The sequence below is a fragment of the Drosophila mauritiana genome, chromosome 3R (genome assembly GCF_004382145.1).
Source record: "Drosophila mauritiana strain mau12 chromosome 3R, ASM438214v1, whole genome shotgun sequence".
NCBI classification, from domain to species: domain Eukaryota; kingdom Metazoa; phylum Arthropoda; class Insecta; order Diptera; family Drosophilidae; genus Drosophila; species Drosophila mauritiana.
This window is the reverse complement of record NC_046670.1, coordinates 23,033,464-23,055,621: the sequence shown is the minus strand read 5'-3', so window position 1 is coordinate 23,055,621 and position 22,158 is coordinate 23,033,464. Positions and strand designations below refer to the sequence as shown.

Below are 22,158 nucleotides of genomic sequence, written 5' to 3'. Positions count from 1 at the left end.
CCACTTTTCCAGCGTTTTTCAGAACACCCATACCTTCGTGACCAACTCGATGACAGACTCCATGTCAAATCTGTGCAGCCGAGACGGTCTTTGAACGCTTTGATTGGGTGTTATTGACACGACCAAAGTACACACAGCCATGACTTGTTTACTTTATGTCGGGCTGCGTGTGAGCCAAGAAATCCCAAAAAGAAATAAGATAAATTATGTTTAATTGGTCACTAATTTTATTGATGAATTCTTTTGTTGTGAATGGGATGATTTGTTCCTTTAAGTAGGAGGAATATGCCAGAGAGATTTATTAAAAGATTTAGAATTGAAAAGATTTGCTTTTAATTGTATTTTGGTTTTGCTTTGATTTGTGTTGCTTTGTAGCGTTTTGATAGTTTCGATATACTTAGGCATATTCAATGAAATATATCGGTTAGTTTAATAATACCGAAAAAAATTTACGTATTTTTGTTCAAACCAATTGCTTTGCATATCAATTAATTCTTACTAGATCTATTTGTTGTATAAAGCGAAAAGCGTCGTAGGGTTCCATTGATTATGCTGGGGTTTTCTAGATATATGTATTAGATAGATTTATTATAAATTAATTCTTGAGCGTAGAAACTGAAAAACATAATGTTTTCTTAACGACTACAGATACACTTTTGGACTTTTTGGATTCGTATAAATATTTTCTTTTTTTGTAAATGTTAGCATAGCGATTTCGTCATTATTTGTATATTTAGGTTGTTAAAATTTGATGAATATGTTTGTAAATTTAATCAGTACGAATTTTTCAAAACGAAGCCCATTGAAAATGGGATTTCTGGACGTGTATAAAATGTATTGTGGTCAAATTTGAAAATATGTTTAAAAAAAAGGAACTTATTGGATTATGATAATAATAAATTAAAGGTATTAAATTAATAATTTATTTCTTTTTATGCTTAACGCAAAAAGGATTCCTTGTAACAAGGAATTTCAAAAATATAGGCAGCGAAGCATTTACAACTTAATAAATAACGTGTATTCATATTCGGATTTTACATACATTTTCCATGTAACTTACACGCTCAGCCCAGAAGCTGGCAATATTTTTTGCATGTTGCCTAAAATGTTGCCGCAACATGCCGAGCAATGCGAATAAATACGTTAAATTTTTAAGCGACAGAATACAAATGCTCTGAGCGAATACATAGAAAATCAAATACAATTCACTATGACTTAAAATTTGTTTTCAAATAAAACTCTTATCACGTCCAGAAATGGGGCCTAAATGTTTTGACTTTTCCAGATCAATTTAGTGGCGCAACAGCATGTTGCTGACCTTGGCCTCCGCCTTTGGCGACATTTTGTCCCGGAATTGGCGGTTTTCCGGGTTGGCCAGCACCGAGGCAATGAACTCCGAGGTCTCTAGCTGCAGTTGGGCCAATCGCTTTTGCAGCAGCTTGTTGCGCTGCACCAGCTTTATAGTCTTGATGGCAATGGACAACAGGCCTTCGCTATTCTGGTGGTACAAGTGCTGCTCCTTTATGGGATCCTGGCTATACTCGTACCCACTGTCGCCATCGTGGTCGTCCTCTATCTGGAGCGGCACCTCTCGATCACAGTTTTTGGCCCTGGCCGATCGATTCTGCTTGCTACTATATCCGCTAGCAGTCGTCGGCTGTAATACTGTCTTGATGTTGTCGCTGCTGGAATGTGGCTGTTGCTGCAGGCCCTGGATCCTGGCATCCGAGTAGCGGTCCTCGTTCAGCTGCATCCGCTGCTCGGAGTCCATCTCCACCTCCGTTTCCACGCCGCTGCTCGTGTCCGTGGAGAAGGAGGCCACGCGGGCAAGGATGTGAGGCATCCTACGCTGCAATCGCGCCGGTCGACGGCGGCTCATCGAGTTCATCGAACCTTTGGCCACTGCAAATACAAAAAGAGGAACAAAGAAACATAGTTAAGTAGTGAATAAAGAAGAAGCTTGAAAGCTGTACAGTGAACGAAAATCATGTCAAATTTTTGTAAAATATTTAATAATTAAGCTAATACTTAACTTTAATTCAGTGTATAATTCGCAGCTCAACGCTCGTAAGCGAGCTCAGGTAATTTAATAACATGACCTCATTCTGATACATTGTCTACAAATTAATGCACGTAAGCGAAATACAATGATTGTGACCCATTTAATGAAGTTTAAAATTAAACTCATTTCCTGATTTAGAAAAAAACGAAAAGCACAGCGATTTTCCGAGCCCACGGTGCAGTTGTGTGGTCAAGTGCTAAGCTAATCAGTCGATGTCTACAACATTGTCTGCGTGCATGTGTCTCTGTGTGGGTTTCTGGTATGTAAATGTGGTCATCGCGTGTGGGCAAAAAACGTGACCAGCACCAGGGTTAAGCGTTCCGGCGACGGACAACGCTTTTCGCACCAATTAGCAGTCGCAACGCTCATTGCAAACATCAGCTGTTGAAAGTCACGAAAAATGAAACACAACCAAAAATATATAAAGCTAAATGTGCCTTACATATAGAAAATGAAATGTAGGTCATACAAATAAAAATATTACTGCAATTTTAAAATGTAATGCACAAAGAATATAGTATAATTTTCATTAGCTGGCTTTACACAACGCAGTAATTCATTTGGTATATAGTTACAGTTCTCTAATGAATATGTCAAGGATTCCTCATTTCAAGCCGCTAGTTTATTTTTCCGAGTGTACTCATATTTTGTGCAGGAAATAGACTGTGTCTATGGTCAGGGTCATGACGCATCCGCTAGAAGTTTACGCTGCACATGGCACTGCACCCGAGGAATCGCTCAAATTGGAACGAAGTCGTTCTCAGGCTAGTCAAATAGAGCTTACGCGATAACGACACCTTGCCCCAGTGCAGCGAAACGTGAGATTGGCTCCGTGAAAGTGGCAGCCAACTAATGAGGCCCTCGTGAAAGGGGAAAGGAAATGAGAGAAAGTCGATGACGTGTTGTGCGAAGCGGGCTAAGACATCATCAGGGACTTCCTGCGCCAGAAACAATTTACTTCCAGCAATGTATAATTTATTTTTAGTGTTTTTATTACAAAACCCGATTAATATATTTTTATTATTAGTAATTTTTTGTCGAAATAATGTTGCTAATATGAAATATTTTCCTTAACAATAAATAAACCTATTTTAATGATCAACTGCTAATTGACGCCGTCTTCAAGTTTCATTCCCGACTTCCGGAACTCATCGGATAGTCTAACTGTCACAGTCAAGGATGATAGAAACTCTTCTGGATCATCAAGAAAATTCGAATGTCGTGATTCGAAAAAAGCCATATTCCGATCCAGTTCCTTGTGCAATTCACTCATGAGATTCACAAGATCCGTCACCTCGCCATTGAAATCAGCGATTTCGCGCTTTAGACGACTTTTGGTAAGGCAAGCTGCATTATATTTAAGCAATCGTGTGGTCTGAACGAGGTCTTGTTTTTTTCCCTCCGCCTTGGACATCTTGGCACTGACTAGGTAATTGTATCGCTCCTGGCACACCCTTAGTTCCTTGGAAACTTCGCTGGACCAAGCTACATACTTTTCGGCTTCAGAATTTAAATCAATAAGATTGCCTTCCATGCAGCGAATCCTTTCGCGCATTTGGTGGATGATTTCGCGTAGTTTCCTATACCTGCAGATCAGATCGTCTATTTGCGTTTGAATGCGATTGTGGGCCTGACGAAGACTTCTGGCTTCCAGCAACTCATTGCCGCACAGCGGTTGGTTATTCGAGCATATGGCTACAGACTTCTTCTTGATCCCAATGTCAATTCCTTGGTTTTCCCGCTGCTTGCACTTCACTTGAGCATCAGTTATGGCTTCTATTTCTTTATCTGTACTTTCTTCACTGATATCTTCACTACATTTCTTAACTTGACGCTTCCTAATCGCTATTTGCATAGACTCAATCTGTCGAATCAGGCAGTCAATATCTTGTGCCATTTTCACTGGGCGATCATCAGACTGCTCTGAACGATCGAGAATTTCCATTTCTTCCTCCTCACCTCCATCATATGAGAAACTGACCTTCTCATCGACGTCGAATATCTCTAAAACACTTTTGCCACATTTCGATGTTCGGGATATGAGATCCATTTCGTTTAATGGCATCTTTGCACATGTAGCAATTTCCCCCAAACTTGAAACTTCTTCGAGTTCCATGACTAAGAAAGAACTCTGTTCCTGTTTTGTACTTTAATTTTCATGTGAAGGAAATCAAAAGTCTAGTACTACTATGGTTGACAGTTAGTATGTGATTTAAAAAAATTCAATTCTTCGATTTTTAGAACAAACTATTTATTAGCAAGGTACAAATAGTTCCTTAAAAACCTCCTGTTTTACTGGAATCTCTAATTTTACTTAACCCAATTTAAAACCACACTGATAGTACGCTTTAGGTTGTTTTAAACTCATATTCATACACTTTAAAAGTACTGGAGTTCTCTTGCCTCATCATCGCCGCGCCATTGCACGTGCCTCGCTTCGTTCTCGGTGAATTAGTCACCGGTGATGCTTGGAAATAAAATGTTAAATACCTTCAGTGATGGCAGAGGGCGAGGGCATTGGCCAACATTCCAACCCTCCGGCTGCCACGCCCATTTCGAACGCCGCCTCCCCAGGGAAGGCAGACGAGTTGGGGGGTTTTGAATTTGTAGCGTCATGAGGCTTGCACGTGGCCTCGTCACACCCATTTTTATTTAAGGCTTGTGTCGGTGTATTTCTTTCAGTTTATTTTTATGTGTTGCTGCAAATTAGCAGGCAGCAACGAGCACAAATAAAAAGGCAGCAACAACAGCGGTGCTTTCAATGAATTCACTTTGGAAATGGCACCAATAAAGTCAGCAGCAAAGAGAAAAAAAATAGCAAACTTGGCTAAAAGCAGGCGAAGCAAATGTGCAAAACATGTAAATAAAGCCCCGGCAAAAGTGGCACAGCAGCAAAAACAACACTGGAGGTTATGACACACACTTATGTGGAAGCCCCCCAGGCCGACGCCCCTGGCTACGTGTGCTTGTGAAATATTTCTTGGAAAAAATCTAGGTAAATGTTTGGGCAATTGCACTTGGCTAATGAGTAATCAGTGGGCATCATTTGACTTGGGATGTGTAAAATTTTCTAAAGACTCTGCATTTATATTTTAAATTTCTATCTAAATTACTCTAAATTTGTTGCGGATTGTTGGCTGTTTAATCTCGAATTAATCTTGATTATAATCCATATATTTTAAGTCGACTTGAGCTGCAAATTTCTATTTTCAGATACTTGATAAACTGTCTTGCCTTCTCGCCTGCTACTCGATACCCAACGCATCCCACTGAGCCCATATCCATTTCGGTGGCAGTCATGCGGCATTAGATCGCTTATATAAATGTGTCAGCCAGATTTGCGAGCCGAGTCTGTCTTACCCAACAGCCAACGCCGGCGGAAGAGCAGCTGGAGCCAATTGCTGACGCAAATTGTTGTGGCATAACACCGAACTCGCGTGCCTTCCATGGAGCAACATTGGCAGTATTAGCATCAATGAAACACCGGAGACCAACACGTGAAGAACCCGATGCGAACCCAATTGCGAACCCATCGCAAAACGCCCATCGACCATGGCACGTGCATTCGAGCATTCCAGTTCTCTAGTCGGGCCACACATATGCATGGTTATATGGCAATGAGGAAGTGGGAAACGAGGACAGAGCTCTGAGAACGGAGGTGGGTGGCCGAGTTTACATAAATTAATTAAACATGACCGAGTAACGTGAGCAGCTCGGCAACTGGCAACTGGGAAATGGACTTGTAACAATCACAACACCAACGACATCAGCAAATCAGCAGGGGATTCTGAATATAAGGGGTATACCAAAAAAAAAATATAAAGTAAAACAGATAAGAGACAAGGCGGATATTGCAATGAATGTGTAAGGCTATGTTACGTATACGCCGCGTGCGCCCACCGCAAGCTATTGGCACTGAACAAAATTGGTTTAAGCTTCTATATATGATAAATTATAAATGAGAGAGGGACTTAATTGCGCTTAAATTAATTAAAATTTAAATGTAATTCAGTCGTGTGAAACTTATAAAATAAGTCTTATAAACTAATAAATTATTTTCGCTACTGCACTTTACTGAACAATCTCAGTGTTTACTCACCATGGTTGAGCACCGAACTGGCTTGTGTGGCGGCAGCTGCAGATGTGGATCCCACGGACAAGGACGAGGACGAGGATGCGGCGGATGCGGTTGCGGATGCTGATGAAATGGCGGCTGTGGCCACGCCATGATGTCGCCTCGTTTCGCGCAGCTGCTTCTTCTCCGAGCATATGGTGGGTGCCATCTTCTTGAGTCTTCTTTTATTTGACAGCGTGTATTCACACTGAAAGCAAATGAATGTAGAAGCACAAATTAATTAGCCGCCGCATTGATTAATTGATAAAACGTTTTAGTGCGTAATTAAACTGCCGATCTGCACGCGCCGTCCAGTAAACAAATTAAAATTGAGTATTCGAATGCAGAGAACCCGAATTCCTTTGGGTTCGTTTAACTTTGAGCAATCTGAATTGTATCTGACGCAGTGCAGTGCGATACTGAAAAGATGTTGCGTTTATTGAGCAAAGGCAGGATATGACGTGGTCATAAATTCGTTTATACTTCGGGGTCGATAAGAACTGGAACCGAAAACTGCCTGGCACCATTATGTTTAAATTTTAACAATGAGTGCGTAGGGAATTCCAAGCGCTAAGGAGAAGGCACCGTCTTCCTGAGAATCCGCTGAAGATTTATGAATCTTTTAAATTGTACGTCTTCCTTCTACGCGTTTCTGTTAATCACCATGAATTGTTTACATAATCCTCGCTAAATCCAGTTCATTGTTTTCAGCCAGATCAGATTCACTAATACATTAAAACTACATAAATCATCCGAGCCAAACAAAGGTTCAAAGCTCAGAACCCAAGTCCACGTCGTTTCCCTTCTCCGAGTTGACATTTTGAAGCAGTCTGGATATCGAAGCGGAATTTAAGACGAAGCACCCGCCAACTGAAGCTCATTAGGTGGGTTCCAAATCCTGGCTAAAGACCAGCCATCGGCAAAGGTAAACAAACTCACTTGAAGTGGGTTTGCGGGGGAGAACGGGTCGGAATATTGATGGGCGGGCATTTCGGCGGGCTGGCAAATTTGTTCAAGTGCCGGGAGATGAGTGGAGATGAGCCCCGCCTGTTGGCAGTCAAATTCAAATTGAAAAACGCCCCAAAAACGAGAGGCTGTTGGCGGCACGTGTATCTCTTGAGTGTAATTACATTTGGTAAAAGCGCTCGCGACGATGATGAAATGCTTGTGGCCCTTGATGGCATTTTACCAACCTGTCCCCAAGCCCTTGTCCGCAATGTAAAATACTTGTGTAGCCGCCCACGATTTTCAGACCCCTCACCTTCTACGCCACTGACTGTCGGTTTCAGGTCGATGTCAATGCGCCAATATGCGCTGAAATTGCTTTTTATTATTTATGCCTTATCCGTCATCCGATAGTTAAAGTCTGAGATGGCTGATCTGAGACGAGGCGATTGCTCATTCCACTTAGAGAAAAAATAGGCAAATCAAATTGGAATTTCTTCCCGAATTATTATCTCTTGAATGTGCGCCTAGAAATATACAACTATTCTCAATATTAAGCTAAATTAAGTTATGTAAAAAAGTTCTTATTAGTTAACTCATATTATTTAAAAATTTAACTTATAGGCAGGACTCGTATGCTAAATTTATTTTCTCGGTGCTCATTTGTCCCTCAAGCGGAGCCCGGAAAATGCCTGTAACAAAAGACCAAAATGTGCGTAACAAATACTAAGCCTCAACGAATTGCCCCAGTGGCAAATTTAATGCGGCGCGTGCGGGCCTGAAGCGAAAAACAGGGAGGCAGAATCGTAAGGAGGTACCAGGGAAAAAGGACTTCTTCCTGTGGGAAACGCCATGAGCCAGGAAAATGTACAGTGCTTAAAGCATAGACAAGATTTAAGGCTTAAAGGGAGATTGTGCATAAATTTCAGACACGTTTCACCAGAGACACCTGTAGCTCTGCCACCTGCAAGCTGGAGGTCAAGTCAATCAAGCAACTTTGATGAGATTTCCCGCTGCGTGCCTACAAATTAGCCAATAATTGTTCAACATGACACGCCACAAAAAACGCCAGGAGAAACAAACGCACAAATAAATACCACAACACACGCACAGTTTGTCAGCTGTCAAAGCAAGAAGTGAAGACAAAACAATGGAATCTACTTATGCCAATGACTTTTCACACGCCAACAGAACGGAAGGAATATTTGATTTTATTCTTATTTTTTTAGAGGGGTATCTCTTTGTTCCTTTATGTTTGGGAAATTGTCGTGGCTTTGTTGTGACCGGCGGCTACAACCCAGACACATGAGCCAGCCAAATATTGTCAGCGTGTAACTGACATAAAATTAGAGTTCAAGGCACTCGTATATTTTATATATGTTTTTTACAGGAACGTGTGCGCCCGTCTGCAAAGGCGTTGCCATTTTGAAATTTATTTGTCATGCGTAACGCTAAACGCTGCGGGCTTTACAATGCCCTCATTGTTCGTTTACATAGGACGCAGCACTCCCTCTCAGACATCGGAGCACACATGTGTACACTGAAAACATATTCAAATCGGCCCATAACTAATTAGTTTCAGCAAAGTAAATGAAAATGTTCCCCCTCTAAGTACCAAAATTAACAAATTTCCCTTTAAGTGATAGCCCGTTAACTCTAAACTTCAAGCTTATTTTTTTCTGTGCATAAATACTTATAAGCGCTCATACATACATGTGGTTGTCTTTTGTGTGCTTGCTGCGTAAGCGGTTTAAGTTGCACTGGGGTCTCGTTTTACTAAATGTTCAGTTCCATCATCTTCCAATGACTGCATTAGCCAAGAGGGTCTTGAAATATTGATAACCCAAATGATCTGGCTTTTATTTACGAGGAAAGTGCTCAAGGCAGCTTAGATTAGAAACGCACGCGGGTGCAGATAATATTTCTAATATGTCATTCGGGGCGTATACTTAATATTGAGTAATGCTGTTACCTTGCATTTAATTTCGCTTTCTTTTCTAATTGCAAACACGCACGTGTATTTCTGTTGTTCTAATCTCTAAGGGGGAATTCCGTACATTTTTGACCTTATCTCACAACTTTACACGCGCGGCACATTTTAAAGACGCCGCGAGCAAACAAAAATCTCATCTATATATACGAATAAAACTTTCCGCAGCATGTTTACTTTATGACTCAGTCTTACATTTATTGTTTACACGAACCACGTTTGTTTAAGATTTGCGTATTTATTATCCTATACTCTGCCTCTATTTTTCGAAGGGGTACAAGAGCTGTTTTAAGTTCCTTAAGGCAATAAAAAATAACCAAAAGTGTAGGTAAAAATGGAATAATACTAAATAATTGAAACCCTCTTGGTCTCACAACTTTCGAATAAGAAACAATTTTGTTTAATTTAATAAGTTATTGAGGGTATTTCCCGTTCAGATAGCTTTTGTTTTACAAGCAGTGCAAAACCGCTCATGTTGGCCCATTGGCAAGTCATCAAAGTGCTAATTTTTCCTTCTTATCTCGGCACATGCGCTTAAAAGCCAGACAGCAACAGTCACAGCACAAACTAAACAAACTAAAAATGAGCCAAAAAGACTATCAAAATGCGTCATAATTGTATTTAGATACGCTTGGAGTTGGAATAAACGTGCCCATTGTGGGTTTTCGCCTTCTTTGGGGGAGGGGGCGCAAGTAAGTGACAGGTTTTGTTCACACTTCTTCTGCATTTCGTTAACGTGGTCTAAGTCTAGCAACAACAAATTAGCGCTCTCGATAAATAGATGATGAAATTTCGGTAACCCAATTGGCAATAAAAAGTGCCGATGGCCGACAATTAAATGAGGCACACGTGCGCAAAATTATGACTTCTCGATAGAAAAAATTCAATAACACGCAAGAAATGGCAGGCATAAAACAACGACCCGGAACCACACAAACAGATTGGACCCAGAAATAAAGACGGACATTGTCTGGCTTCCATCCGCAATCCCGAGTTGAGTTCTATCCAAGACCAGTAAATAATCATTCGCAAATCTTCAGCTAATCTCACCGCATTTATTCTAAGAACCATTCATCATAGGGCAATGTGGGTTTTTCAAAATACCGTCTAGTGATGAAACCCTATTGGAATTTAAAATTCAATTTCGGTAGCCGAGACTGTAAGCAAACTCTCTCAAGCTCAAAGTCAAAAAACATTACTGAAACACAAGAGTTCCACATAAAAATTGATCGAATTTCGATACTCATTTGGCGAAGAATAGACATTAAAGCCTTTTGTTTTCTGTTCCGCTTTTGAGACCGACTTAAATTAATCAACAGCCTTATTAGCTAAACGTCTGAATGCCTAAGGCATTCATAAAATTTTTATTGTTAAGCCCACATGTCGAAACAAGATCTCCCGAAGACATAAAACATGAATGTGATTGATACAGGTCGTGCGTCACTAATTGATAGAACGCCATGGATTTTTGCATAACGAAAACCCGGAGTGGTGTTTCAAATTTTAGATGTCTATCGGAATATTTTCGATTTTATTTTTCAACTTTTATTGGACTCCATTGTGACGGCTAATTGGATCGTGGGTAAAGGAGATACACAAAGCTCGTTGATTGTATTATTTGGTTTTGCTTGAATTAATGATTTGCGAACATAAATTTCGTCTTTCAAGAGTGTTTGACGGTTTGACATTTTGTCAGCAATAATTATGTTTGGCTCGTTTCATTGGCACGTCATAAAAACGTTAAGCGCGGCAATTAAGATTAATTAATGACTTTTAGGAGCACGTGTGGCTGATTCTGCCAGGCAACAGGGCGTATACTTGTTGCGGCCAAAACAAATGAATTAAAATCTATTTTTATGAATAAATGAATAAAATGTAAGCAAAAGCTTTACAATTCAATTATATTTTTACCCTATTCACGCTCTACTCAATACGCCAAGCCCACGAAATTGTTCATTAAACAAACTCAATTAACTTTATTAATAACAAATCATATTTTGCAGGTAACCCGCAGCAATTATCACGGTTTTTTATTTCTGGTAGTAAAATAAAACCAATTAAATACAATACTCGTATTGCAACAAATTATCATCTGACAAAAAAAGATTTGGATGCCTAATTAAACTTTTAGTTATCAAATCTCTTTATTTTAGATAAAGTTCAATAACCAAATAACTTTACTCGATTACACTTTTCCAGGAAACTTGAATCGCACGAGCATTTGATTTTGATCAAAATAACTGTGGCGCTCGTGGCGATAGATCTTTTTCGGTAGTGATTCAGTCAGAAATCAACTTTTCTGAAAATAAGTGACTAGCATGACCCCAAGTTGGCATAACAAAAGAGTGCCCAAAACAGTTCACTGACAGTAGTCAGTAGTCTGCCAAAGGGGCATCCCCAAGAAACAAAAAACAAGGGATAACCAGAAGCGGCGCGTGTTGGCAAAAACCTACCATAAGTTTTGGCCCGGCTTTGTTTAATTCATGTTTGCCTAGTCTCTATCTATACGCTTTGAATGGCAGTGAAATATAATTCGCTAATGTGGTCATAAAACGAGCGGAAAATATATGGCGGAACGGGAGAAGTAAAGACAATAGATGCCAACCGACATTGAGCGCATATTGCTTGTCTCAGCCGCACGTGTGGCTCATTTATTGGATAAATGTATATATATACATATAAGTACACATATATATAGTATATTGGGGATGGGCAGCGTCGGTTTACTTTTACCGAATCGAGTGTTTCCTCACACAAATAGTGGCGCGTGCACTCATTTACGTTAACATTTATATTTATTAAGGCGTCGTATGTCCCTCGGTATTGGGTCAGCAATTAGTTATATCGCCCGGTAACGAATCAAGTGTTTGCCAGTGAGTTGGCCAAGTGCAAACAGCTGTTGTAGGGCAGTTCAAGAGTCCACATTGATTGATAGCCATCACGCCGTAAGAGTATGTAAAGTACTATACTAAATTAAACGTTTTTGTAATTTCGTAAATGAATGGAAAGAATATTACAAAGTAGAAATTCCGTTGCAAACCAAAAAACATTACGTAAACGACCTGGAGTGTAAATTTACTCTATATATTTTCCCAACAGAATCGTTTGGCCTATAAATAAACATTAAATTCCTACCGGAAGCGGGTAATTTATGGCGTGGGATTTAAATAAATCTCTATGGATCCCACAGTGTGATCCTCTTAATAAGCCATTAGCCAAATTAATTATACCATAGAAGATTAGGTAATTAGGCAATTTTTATTGTTATATCTTGGTCTCATGTTTCACATTTGGCATTCATGAGCGCCGACAGAAGCCGTTAGTATTTTCAGATGTTACACTTTTAAATAAAGCCCCCCACACATATGCGACCAAAAAACACAGACAGATGCCTCCTAACGACATGACCAAAAGCCAACCGAAAAGAGAATTAATATTGTAGTTGCCTGCATAAATTAAAAGACAGAAAAAAACACCAAGCAGACTAGAAAACAAAGAAGACTTTGTCATTCAATCGCAGTCGAGGGCGACCGAGAAGCCGGCTGCGGTAGCCCACTTCGCGATAATTTCAGAGACACGAGCCCCACGACTAGGCAAAGGCGAAAAAACTGACATAATGCTTCAAACATTATGAATTTGGGAATATTTAAAAATAATTATAGTTGAATTTTAATCAAATAACAAAATTGAAATTTTAATTTTACTGCATGAAGGTATACATATAGAAAAATACATTTTTATTATATGGTAAATACTTTAAAAAATGAATTTAGTTTTCAATTCATAAACAAATGTTGCATTAGTATATATTGTAATATAGCCCCTTTTCTTTCTTCGTCGGAACCCTCATTTTCCCTGAGTGTATTAAGGCTAGTGTGCGGACGGGAGATAAAGCCGCTCTCCCGTTAATCGGAAACACAAGCCACGAGAGAGCGGCATAAAAACAATGCACACAGACAGCACACAAACACAAGCAGACGGAGGAAAGCTCACATGCCGTTAATGAACTTTTATGCTATATCACTATCTCCCTCCCTCCCACACGCCCAGTGGCCTAGAGAAAACGCTCGAGTGGACGTGTGTGTGTCTGTGAGTTGCTCTTGTTCTTCTGCTTTTTTTTGCTGCTATTATTTATTATTTTTTGTGTATATTTTTTTATTGAATTAACGACGCACGTGTTGCGCCGTCCGAGATGCGCGCGCTCTCTTTTCTCCGCATTTGGGGCCAAAGCTGACGATCCGCATATCAGCTTTACATATATATTTTGTTGTCTTTTATTTATTTTTTTTTGCCTTCACCCGTGTTGTTGCTTGTTTATATTTATATATCGGATGGGGCTAATTTTTTTTCCCCAATTTTTTACTGCTTTGTTTGTTGCTGTAATGCGAAACGCGCGCGTTCGAGCAAAAATGATAAATCTACGATTATGGGCGTCATGGGGTGTCATGAATGGAGCAGCCCCCCCCCCCCCCCCCCCCCCCCCCCCCCCCCCCCCCCCCGAAACACGCGCGAGAGTTACCTATCAGAGATATAGATATGCTCGGTACCTGTTTAATGTCCACGAATGCCCACAGCAATTTCCGGTTAGAAATACGGCCAGAATAAATGGGTTCAATAGTGCCAATGAACCGAAGATTTAATACCCAGACTTAAGCTCTTTTTGTTGCATTGTTTCTCACAGACTTTGGAATTATGTCGTGTCCGAAATTGTAGTTAGGCAAATGCGACTTCAAAGTGAGTAAAAAATAAATAAATAAACAGCTGTCGGTTGTGGAAGTCACAGCTTGAGCTGGATTCACTTTAGCTGAGCCATCGCTTCTTTTAGTACGCCGTAAAAACCAGCTGCAAAAGTGGCCCAGAAAAATCCCCCTACTTTTCTGTTCTTTCAAATCGCAGACAAAAGTCTACATTGTGTTTATTTCAAGAATATTTCACACGACTTGACCGAACTCTTAATGGCTGATGTAAAACCAAAACACATTTACATAAGGAAGGAAGTACTTTTTTATCTTAGTTCTTGGAATTCGCCAGCACAGAAACAAATAAAGGGCTAACACATCAACATGTTCAAGTTTTGTTTTCTTTAGGTTACACGTTGTTTCCCTTGCGAAAATTGAGTGCGCCTGGCAATATATGCAAACATTGGAAATCCCTGAAGCCCAGAACATTATTCGAACATTATGCTTTTTATTTCCCGCGAGTATTTGAGGTATAAAATAAAACAGTCACAGAGAGCATGTATTTTTTGTTTTTAATTTTAATAGTAAGCGGTATTTAAATCTGGTTAGCACAAGGTTGTTTCGTAATTTGTAAACTACTTTAAGTACGAGCTTTAAAGGTCACAGTTAGTGAGCTTAAGAAATCAATATTGCGCATACGCCATGTGGCCCGCCGAAATGCAGATGCAAGCGCAGCAAGGGTAGCCCAAATGCCAAAGGACACGCCATGAGTCATGTGATAAGGCCCACGGATCCTGACCTAAATTCGTCCTTCAGAAGGTGAGGCACGAAGCTTGAAAAAATCTCGCCTATACGGGGAAAGGAAATCCAGGGGGGATGCAAAAAATACAGAGAACAGGAGGACAGCTTCTCTAGCTGGCAGGAGAGCTTTCAGCATCGGAAGTCGGCTGTCAAGTGCAATTTTGTGTTTTTTTTTTGGCTTTGTATTATTATTTAGCACCGCACGTGTGGCACACAAATGCTGATGCTAATGCCGGGAGATTTATGGCAAACCTTTTCGCGAGACCTGCCGACTTACCCAGACTCTGCGGGAATGATGTTGATGTCGTGTTTCTTCCGCTCTAGATACCCTTAATTTAATGCACCCTCATCGGGAATAATGAACATTATCTTTTCCTTTTATTTTCTGTATTTTTCCCTATTTGTTTTCACACGCTTTTAATCTATTCTAGGTAAGGGAACGTGTGTGTGCAAATTCGCAGACGCCAATGGCAACACGCGCGCCAAACAAAACTTTCGCTTTCGTTGCGCGTGTGGCCGTCACACCACTACACACAGCTACACTCACTCACACACACACACACAGTGGCACACACGCGCGCTGTCAAACAACAAACACGGATATGCGAATACGCGAGTGCGACTGCGAAATACGTAAACGCTCGTGTTCAGCGCGAAATACAAAGCTCTCGTAGATTTTCCAGTTTTCTGACCAAACTGCGAGACGAACACCTCGACCGCCCAAAGCAGAATGAACGCGGTCCGACGAACGAGCGTCGTTTTAATGGCAGCTCAGCGGGCACTCACTGCGCACCCCACAAAAGTGGCGAAATGTGTTAGGAAATTATTTTGTAAATAATAAAAATAAATTAATTTCTGGTTAAATAAGATTTGTAATCAACCATATTAAATTCTTAAAACCATATTTAACATTGAATTAGTTCTTAATTCTAAATTTAGCCCGATAAGCAACTAAATAAAAAGTTGACTTTGCTCGCAGAGTAATCACCAAATCACTATCGCTGACCTTATCTACAGAAAGCGGTTCAAATCATTTATTTGCACACACTCATGCTCGAGCATCCACCAAAATAAAATTATTTATAGCATCAGTGAAAAACTGTTGACACACATTCGCATTCAAAAGTCGCCAACGCATCTCAATCAATCGAGAAATCTTGCCGCAACATTGTTGCCAGCAACACGCCCCGAAAATGGGGAATCCCAGGGGAGGGCTGTTTTGTGTTTGGTTCGGGTTTGTTTTGGTCGTGCCTTTCTGGTTGCCTAAATCCGGACCCTCGGGCCAGGCCCCAACACCACCCACTTCCACCCCACTCCCCATCCCAATAGAAGGCAATTTTGTCGCACGTGTCGGAAATTTTGTTACGGCCGATTGCTTTTGCTTCCTCTCCCTCTGCGCGATGGCTGCGAGTTTCAATGAGTTGTGTTTGCGCTGACGGGTTGCTATATATACACAGAGATTCTTAAACCATAAAAAATATATATATAGAAAATAAGAAGCGTTATTTAAAATTATAAGATTAATTTATTTTTGTAAGCATTTTAAAACCGGAAATGAAAGCTCCGTACTAACGTTCGACATCGCGAGGTCTTGCTGTACAGTATGCATATATTTTTTCTGCTCGAAGACCCACTGTCTTGAAAGATACATTTTCCGAGCGACCTTTCGCGCTGTTTTCGTAATGAAAAGGCAATTCAATGGCCTTTGGCTGTTGCTGGCGCCGACACTAACGGTAAACGGGGAACGATGGCTGACTTCCGGTTTGGCTTTAATCGTCTGCTGCCGTCGTAAATGGCAGCAAAATCCGAGCAGCGAACAATAAAAGAGAAATTAGCATAACACATGAGACAACGACAACGCTCGTTGGAGGCCCCCTTGCGGAACCACTTTCCCCCCGATTTCGCCATGTTCTTTATGTGTGATTTTAATGGGCTCGTGGGTGTCTGGGCCATGGTCGCTTTTCTATTTCAATTGCCGACACGTGTACGCCGCGTAAAACAAAAGGAACACGACCATAAAGGCATCACGCACATGTCTGCCCATTTGCATTTTTCCCGCCCTTAAATTTCTGCACCCAAAGTGCCATTTAATTGCCATCAAGTGTAGGGGCGTGGCCACTCTCTTGCGTCAATGCAACAGCTCCATAAACGTGGTCGTTATTATGTGGGCTGTCCACCCTATCAAGACGCCCGTTAAATAAAAGTGCGTAATCAAATCTAACGCGTATAGCCCGAACAACACGCGTACTTCAACTGATTAGAAATAGACGAAAATAAACTGTACAAAAATAGTCTAAACATCAAAAACAATACCATCTTGCCGTCCACAAATTTATTGTTATATTTTTTATAGATAAAGGCATTTTAAATGACAAATTTATTAGTTTACCTAAAGTATCAAAATAATTGTGCCACTTACTCCAAAAATAGCTTTGTCGTGTTAAAAATAAACCATAATATTGCTGGCTAACCCCACTTCAAAAACCACAGATTGTAATTCAATTCTGCGGTTAATGATCGTGGTGTGAACCGATTTATTTGTCAACACTCTTACGTTCAGTGTAAGCTATTGGACTTGCCAAAAATAACCCATATTTGTTTTGTTTTTGTCTGCGAATTTCTAAGGAACACAATTACTCGGCGGAAAAGCGGTTATCAATTGATACGGCGGTCAGCAATGAGATGTTTTATTTTTAGGCATTTCAGAGAATCGAATTTGCAAATGCCTTGACCGTGAGTGTGTTTGGGTTGGGTTTGTGTGTGTGTGTATGCAAGCGTGTTCGCTGCGGTTGTGTGGGTAACAATAACAATAACAGTAACATGCGCCGACCGCTCGGTACTCATGGTGTTCGGTTTTTTATTTTGTTTTTTTGCCGGTCTTTTCTCCCGGCATGTGTCAGATTTCCAATACCCTTTGAAGAAGTACTTCAATTTGTCAATGCTGTTACTAAAATTAATTTTATTTTAATGTGTTTTTAAAATCGATATTTTCAAGAATATCAACTAAAATTTGGAACATTCAAAGTTTTAAAGAACTTAGCTTAAATTATTAGATATACTTTTTTACCTAATAGAGTATATATTAGGTACACTGTTCCGAAAGTGTATTGTTTTCAAGTTTTTTCACTCCCTAGTGCCTTTTATAATTATTTTTATTCTCCGTAGTTGACTTTTGTTGTTTCCCCACACATGCCCAATGTCAAGGCCTCTTCGATACAACCGCGAAAAGTCGCCGAAAATACGCCTGTGAGTAAATTTGCATACAAATATTTGCATTATACATATGTACATATGTATATAGTCGCTGCTCTAAATGCAGGGTGGGAAATGTTGAACACAAAAGGCAGCCACGCGCCTTTCTATGGGGAGCACTACGTAGGAACACAAGCCGATGGCCCCCAGCGGATCAACATACAAAAATACATATAATACCCACTGATACCGACAATTTGATAACATTTTGGCATCGCAAACAAAGTACGCACCTGTCGCAAAACACCTGGCAGCAAAACAGGTTATTAGGAATACTAAATTATATTTTCATTCATATTTTTAGTTAACTGAAATATTGTCCAGCTACAGCCACAAGCTAATTATCTGTAATTGCAAATATGTGTACACATATTTATTTTTTGGTGACAAATATTATGTACGAGTAAATTTATATTTATAATATTTTTTCTAACTTAATATTTGTTAAGCACTGTTTTATTACTTATTTATGATTAACTGTATACAAGATTATAAAGCCGCAAATGCGTCAAACGAACGCATATAAATAAAAATCTAAACAGCTCTTAATAAAAAATCATGTCAAAAGTCTTATGGGCTTATCTTTCAGAAAAAATATAAAAATTTTCCAAAAAAAATACAAAATATATGTATTTATAAAAAGAAAGCCATAAAACGATTGAAAACATAGTTCAAATTAGTTCTGCATTTGAAAGTCGCGGGTTCAAGCAGTACGCAAGCAGTTGATTTGAACTTTTTGTGGCGACCTGCTTATACGCAGATATTCGACAAAAGCTTGGTGGTTAAACACAGCTTTTTCCGTTAGCAAGCAGTTTTGCGCGGGAAGTTTAAAATGATTTCGAAGAATGGTTTATTCACAATAGAAAAAAACATTTTTATCATAGGTCTATGTTATTCAAGTCAAACGTTATTCACATAAAGTTAAGAAGTTTCTTTAGACGAGTTAGAAGTAAACTATATAACGTATTGAAAAACAACTTACATTATATATTGACAATTTCTTATCATTTGCAAATGATTTACAAACTTAGCTGTTGCAATCACCTTGTTAAATTATAATTACCAGATCAGAAAATTGCCGTTTGCCGCCGGGCCGTATAAAAGTCAATTGCTAAATTAAAACATTTCAATAAGTAATGCTAACAACATGAAATCTGAGACCAGCTGAAGTCATTAAACCTCCTCATCGCCCTGGCGAAAATCCAAGTATCCAACCGCGTCCGAACACCCAACAAACATCAATTTCGCCGCCGGCGATGATCGAAGGAGGGGCAACCCAGCGCAGCGGATCCCAGACAACAGCAATGTGAAAAACTAATCAAAGCAGAACTCATTAAGCATAGTAAAAAATTATGCTATTGTAATAAAATGGTTAAGGCGAAGCCGAAATCGCGATGGCAATCGAATTAAACGGCCGATGGCCAAAAGGCAAACAAATTGCAGGGAAATCCCGGCCCTGCGCATCGGGCTGCAAGTTAGTTTTCATCGATAGCGAATTTATTATGCAAAGCAGAAGCGGTGAAAGATCAAAGCGCAGCGATAGCAGATAACACTCTTTGCTGTCCGTTCGCCAGCCTCCAAATGCACTTAAAGAAGTTTTAACTGTAACTTAAGAAAAAGATTAAACAAAATGGTACATGGTTTCCACAGATATGTTACAAGATACCAGAAACCGAAATATTCACTTTGATATAATATATTTTGTGTATATTTAACTGGTAATACATACGAAAGAATAGATGAATTTTTAATTTTTATGCGAATGAAATTTTCTGTGTGCACCCACCGCTGCTTGGGGATGGGGATGATCCCCGCGATCTCAGTCCGACTAGGCAGGCGGCCCTTTTTGCCGCACAAATAGATTAGTTTCACATGACCATGGAGCTGGGGTTTCAGGGCGCCATAATGCACACAGAGGGCCGCCAGGCGCTGGCCGCCGCAGAAGTTATGAAAAATTAATAATAATGTCGAATCGATTGATTTCAGAGTGGGCCGTGGCCGGCACCACCGCACCACCGAGCCACCATGGCAAGAGCACCACCTAGACGGCTGGTCGTCGTCGTCACCACCATCGTCGTCGTCGTCATCGTTGAAAGCCGGCCTCCGAGGATTGAGGATCTGAGGATTGTCTTGGCCAAGTCCCAAGATCCAGGCGACCCCGGGGCGTCCGCCCGGGTATCTTGTTCTCGCTCTCTTTGGGTGTGTGTGGAACTGTAACTAAATAAGAGGAATGAGATAACAGAGGTTAGGCGAAACACTACATACCCTTTCTTAGCTTTACATCTTTGATCTCTTATATAAGTAAAGGTGAAAAGGTCTTATTGCCAGGAATTAAACATGTTTCCTACGCGATCTCTTAAATACTATAAATATTAAGGCTCTGGCTCATTTGTTTGCCTTATCATTGCAATAGATTGTAATAGATGTAATAAGATAAGATAAGATGCTTGCTTTGAGTAGTACTGTTACATAAGTCAACCATCACTTGGAAAAGCTTAATATACCCTCACCCATCCGCATTGCCATAAAAAGTGAAATATTTTCTGTAAGCTCACTTAGCGCCTCGAGCCAAAGTCGTACATTTTCATCACCCGGCCGGGAACAGGATCAGTCTCCTAGTCGAAGCCACAAAAAGGCACTTCATAAGCCAGGTTGTGGCCAAGTTCTGGCCAAGTTGTCGTCGCCGTCGTCTGGCGGCTGCAAACGTTTTATGGTCTGCGCCCTGGTCAAGTGATGCATTTTTCATGACCAGTTTGTACGATTTCCTTTCCGCAAACGCATCGAGCATTTTCATGTAATTCAATTCTGGATTTTCCCGCTCTGCGCTCCTTATTTTTTTTATTTTCTTGTGGGCGAGCATTGGCCCAATGTGTTTACAATTCTATTGGCGCTGGGCCGGAATGGGGTTTTGGTTTCGAAATCCGAATCGGCTGTGGGGGATATTGAGGACCCAAGACACCGCTGCGTTAACATGAGTTGAGTCTAATGAAATACGACATTTGACTCGTGCTGGGGTCTTGCCTACGTTTTATAGGCGTGGGACTGCTCTGGGCCAAAATAATAAGGAAAAACAAAGGAAGGATCTAATGGCATACAAGCAAAGTGGAGCAACAGACCAGCACGGGAAGAAAATGTTTTAATTAATCTACCCATATGAGGTATTTATCTAAAAAGAATATACTTTACTTTCAGATACTCGATATGATTATCAGCAAGTGCAGTTCAGGGATACTACGATTAAAGATATATAAGGATATTAGATATATTTGTGAAAATTATTTTAGAAAAATAGGAATTAAATAAAATGATTAAACATTGTATTTCTCTAATGTTAGTATATATTGTACTTCTTTTCTTTAAGTAGCTAATGAAAAGGGGCATTTTACTACATTGACGGTACTTCCAGCAATTATTTGGTCAGATCTATTGCCGATCGGTTAAATCAAAAGTCCCGAATGCAGCGCGTGCCTGACTGACTGACTTCCGCCATGTCTATCGTTTGACCCAAAACATTTCCATGCGGGATAGAACATTCTGTTACCTTTTCCCCTAGTTAATATTCAAGCTGTCTTCCGATAGTCCCGACGTGTTTGAGTCACCAAAAGTGCAACTGAATGACTCGTTCCTGAGCCACGCGACAGCCAAGAGTTCAAAGAGCAGCCGAAGGTCTTAACTACGAGTTGATATATGTGTAACCCAATGACTCATCACAGCTGGTAAGTTTAGCTATTTGTAAATATGTATGGTATACAAAATCAATTTACATCCCAATATTTACTTTCTGGGATTTCAAGATTTTTATATAATTTAAATTTCCCACCAAAGCACACATTCAAATATCATCCATTAAAAGTAATGGACAAATTAAGGCAATAAATTATGCAGAAATATCAATAAACTGTTCCCAATTCGGCAGGGCTGGCAATTAATATAATAATTTGTATTCAATTGCTGGACTCTTGCTGTCTTACACCTCCACAAATCGATTGGACGGAACATTTTTGGCTAATCGAATATTCATTGCATATAACGCACGACTTGTTTATGCTTCGGTTGGTTAAATGGTAATTTCCCTACAAGTTCCATAGCTAAAATTCTTAGCCACCAGGTAAGAAAAGAAAAAAAAGAAAGACACGAGTCCTGTAACCAAGTCATTGACAGCAATTTGATGTTAAGTACGTCTGCCAATGATTTCGAAAGTCGTGATTTATTCCACTATTTAGGCCAGACATTTCAAGAAAACATAAGCAAAGTAACAAATTAAATTTAAACTGTTCGTAACTGAATTATTCATTGCAATGTTCTCAACGAGAAA

At 40.0% G+C, this 22,158-nt stretch overlaps 2 protein-coding genes across 2 annotated transcripts; both read right to left on the bottom strand.

Moving 5' to 3' along the window:
• Nucleotides 1-204: 204 nt before the first annotated feature.
• LOC117144602 lies at nt 205-15,314 on the bottom strand. The gene is made up of 3 exons (XM_033309892.1): nt 14,869-15,314; nt 6,162-6,384; nt 205-1,902 (listed from the first exon to the last, which is right to left on the bottom strand). The coding sequence occupies exons 2-3, from the start codon at nt 6,343-6,345 to the stop codon at nt 1,292-1,294; spliced, it is 795 nt and encodes a 264-aa protein (XP_033165783.1). The 5' UTR covers nt 6,346-6,384; nt 14,869-15,314; the 3' UTR covers nt 205-1,291.
• Nucleotides 3,046-4,244, bottom strand: LOC117144601. Its single transcript, XM_033309891.1, has one exon. It carries the CDS (start codon nt 4,176-4,178, stop codon nt 3,168-3,170), a length of 1,011 nt encoding a protein of 336 aa, XP_033165782.1. The 5' UTR covers nt 4,179-4,244; the 3' UTR covers nt 3,046-3,167.
• Nucleotides 15,315-22,158: the final 6,844 nt, after the last annotated feature.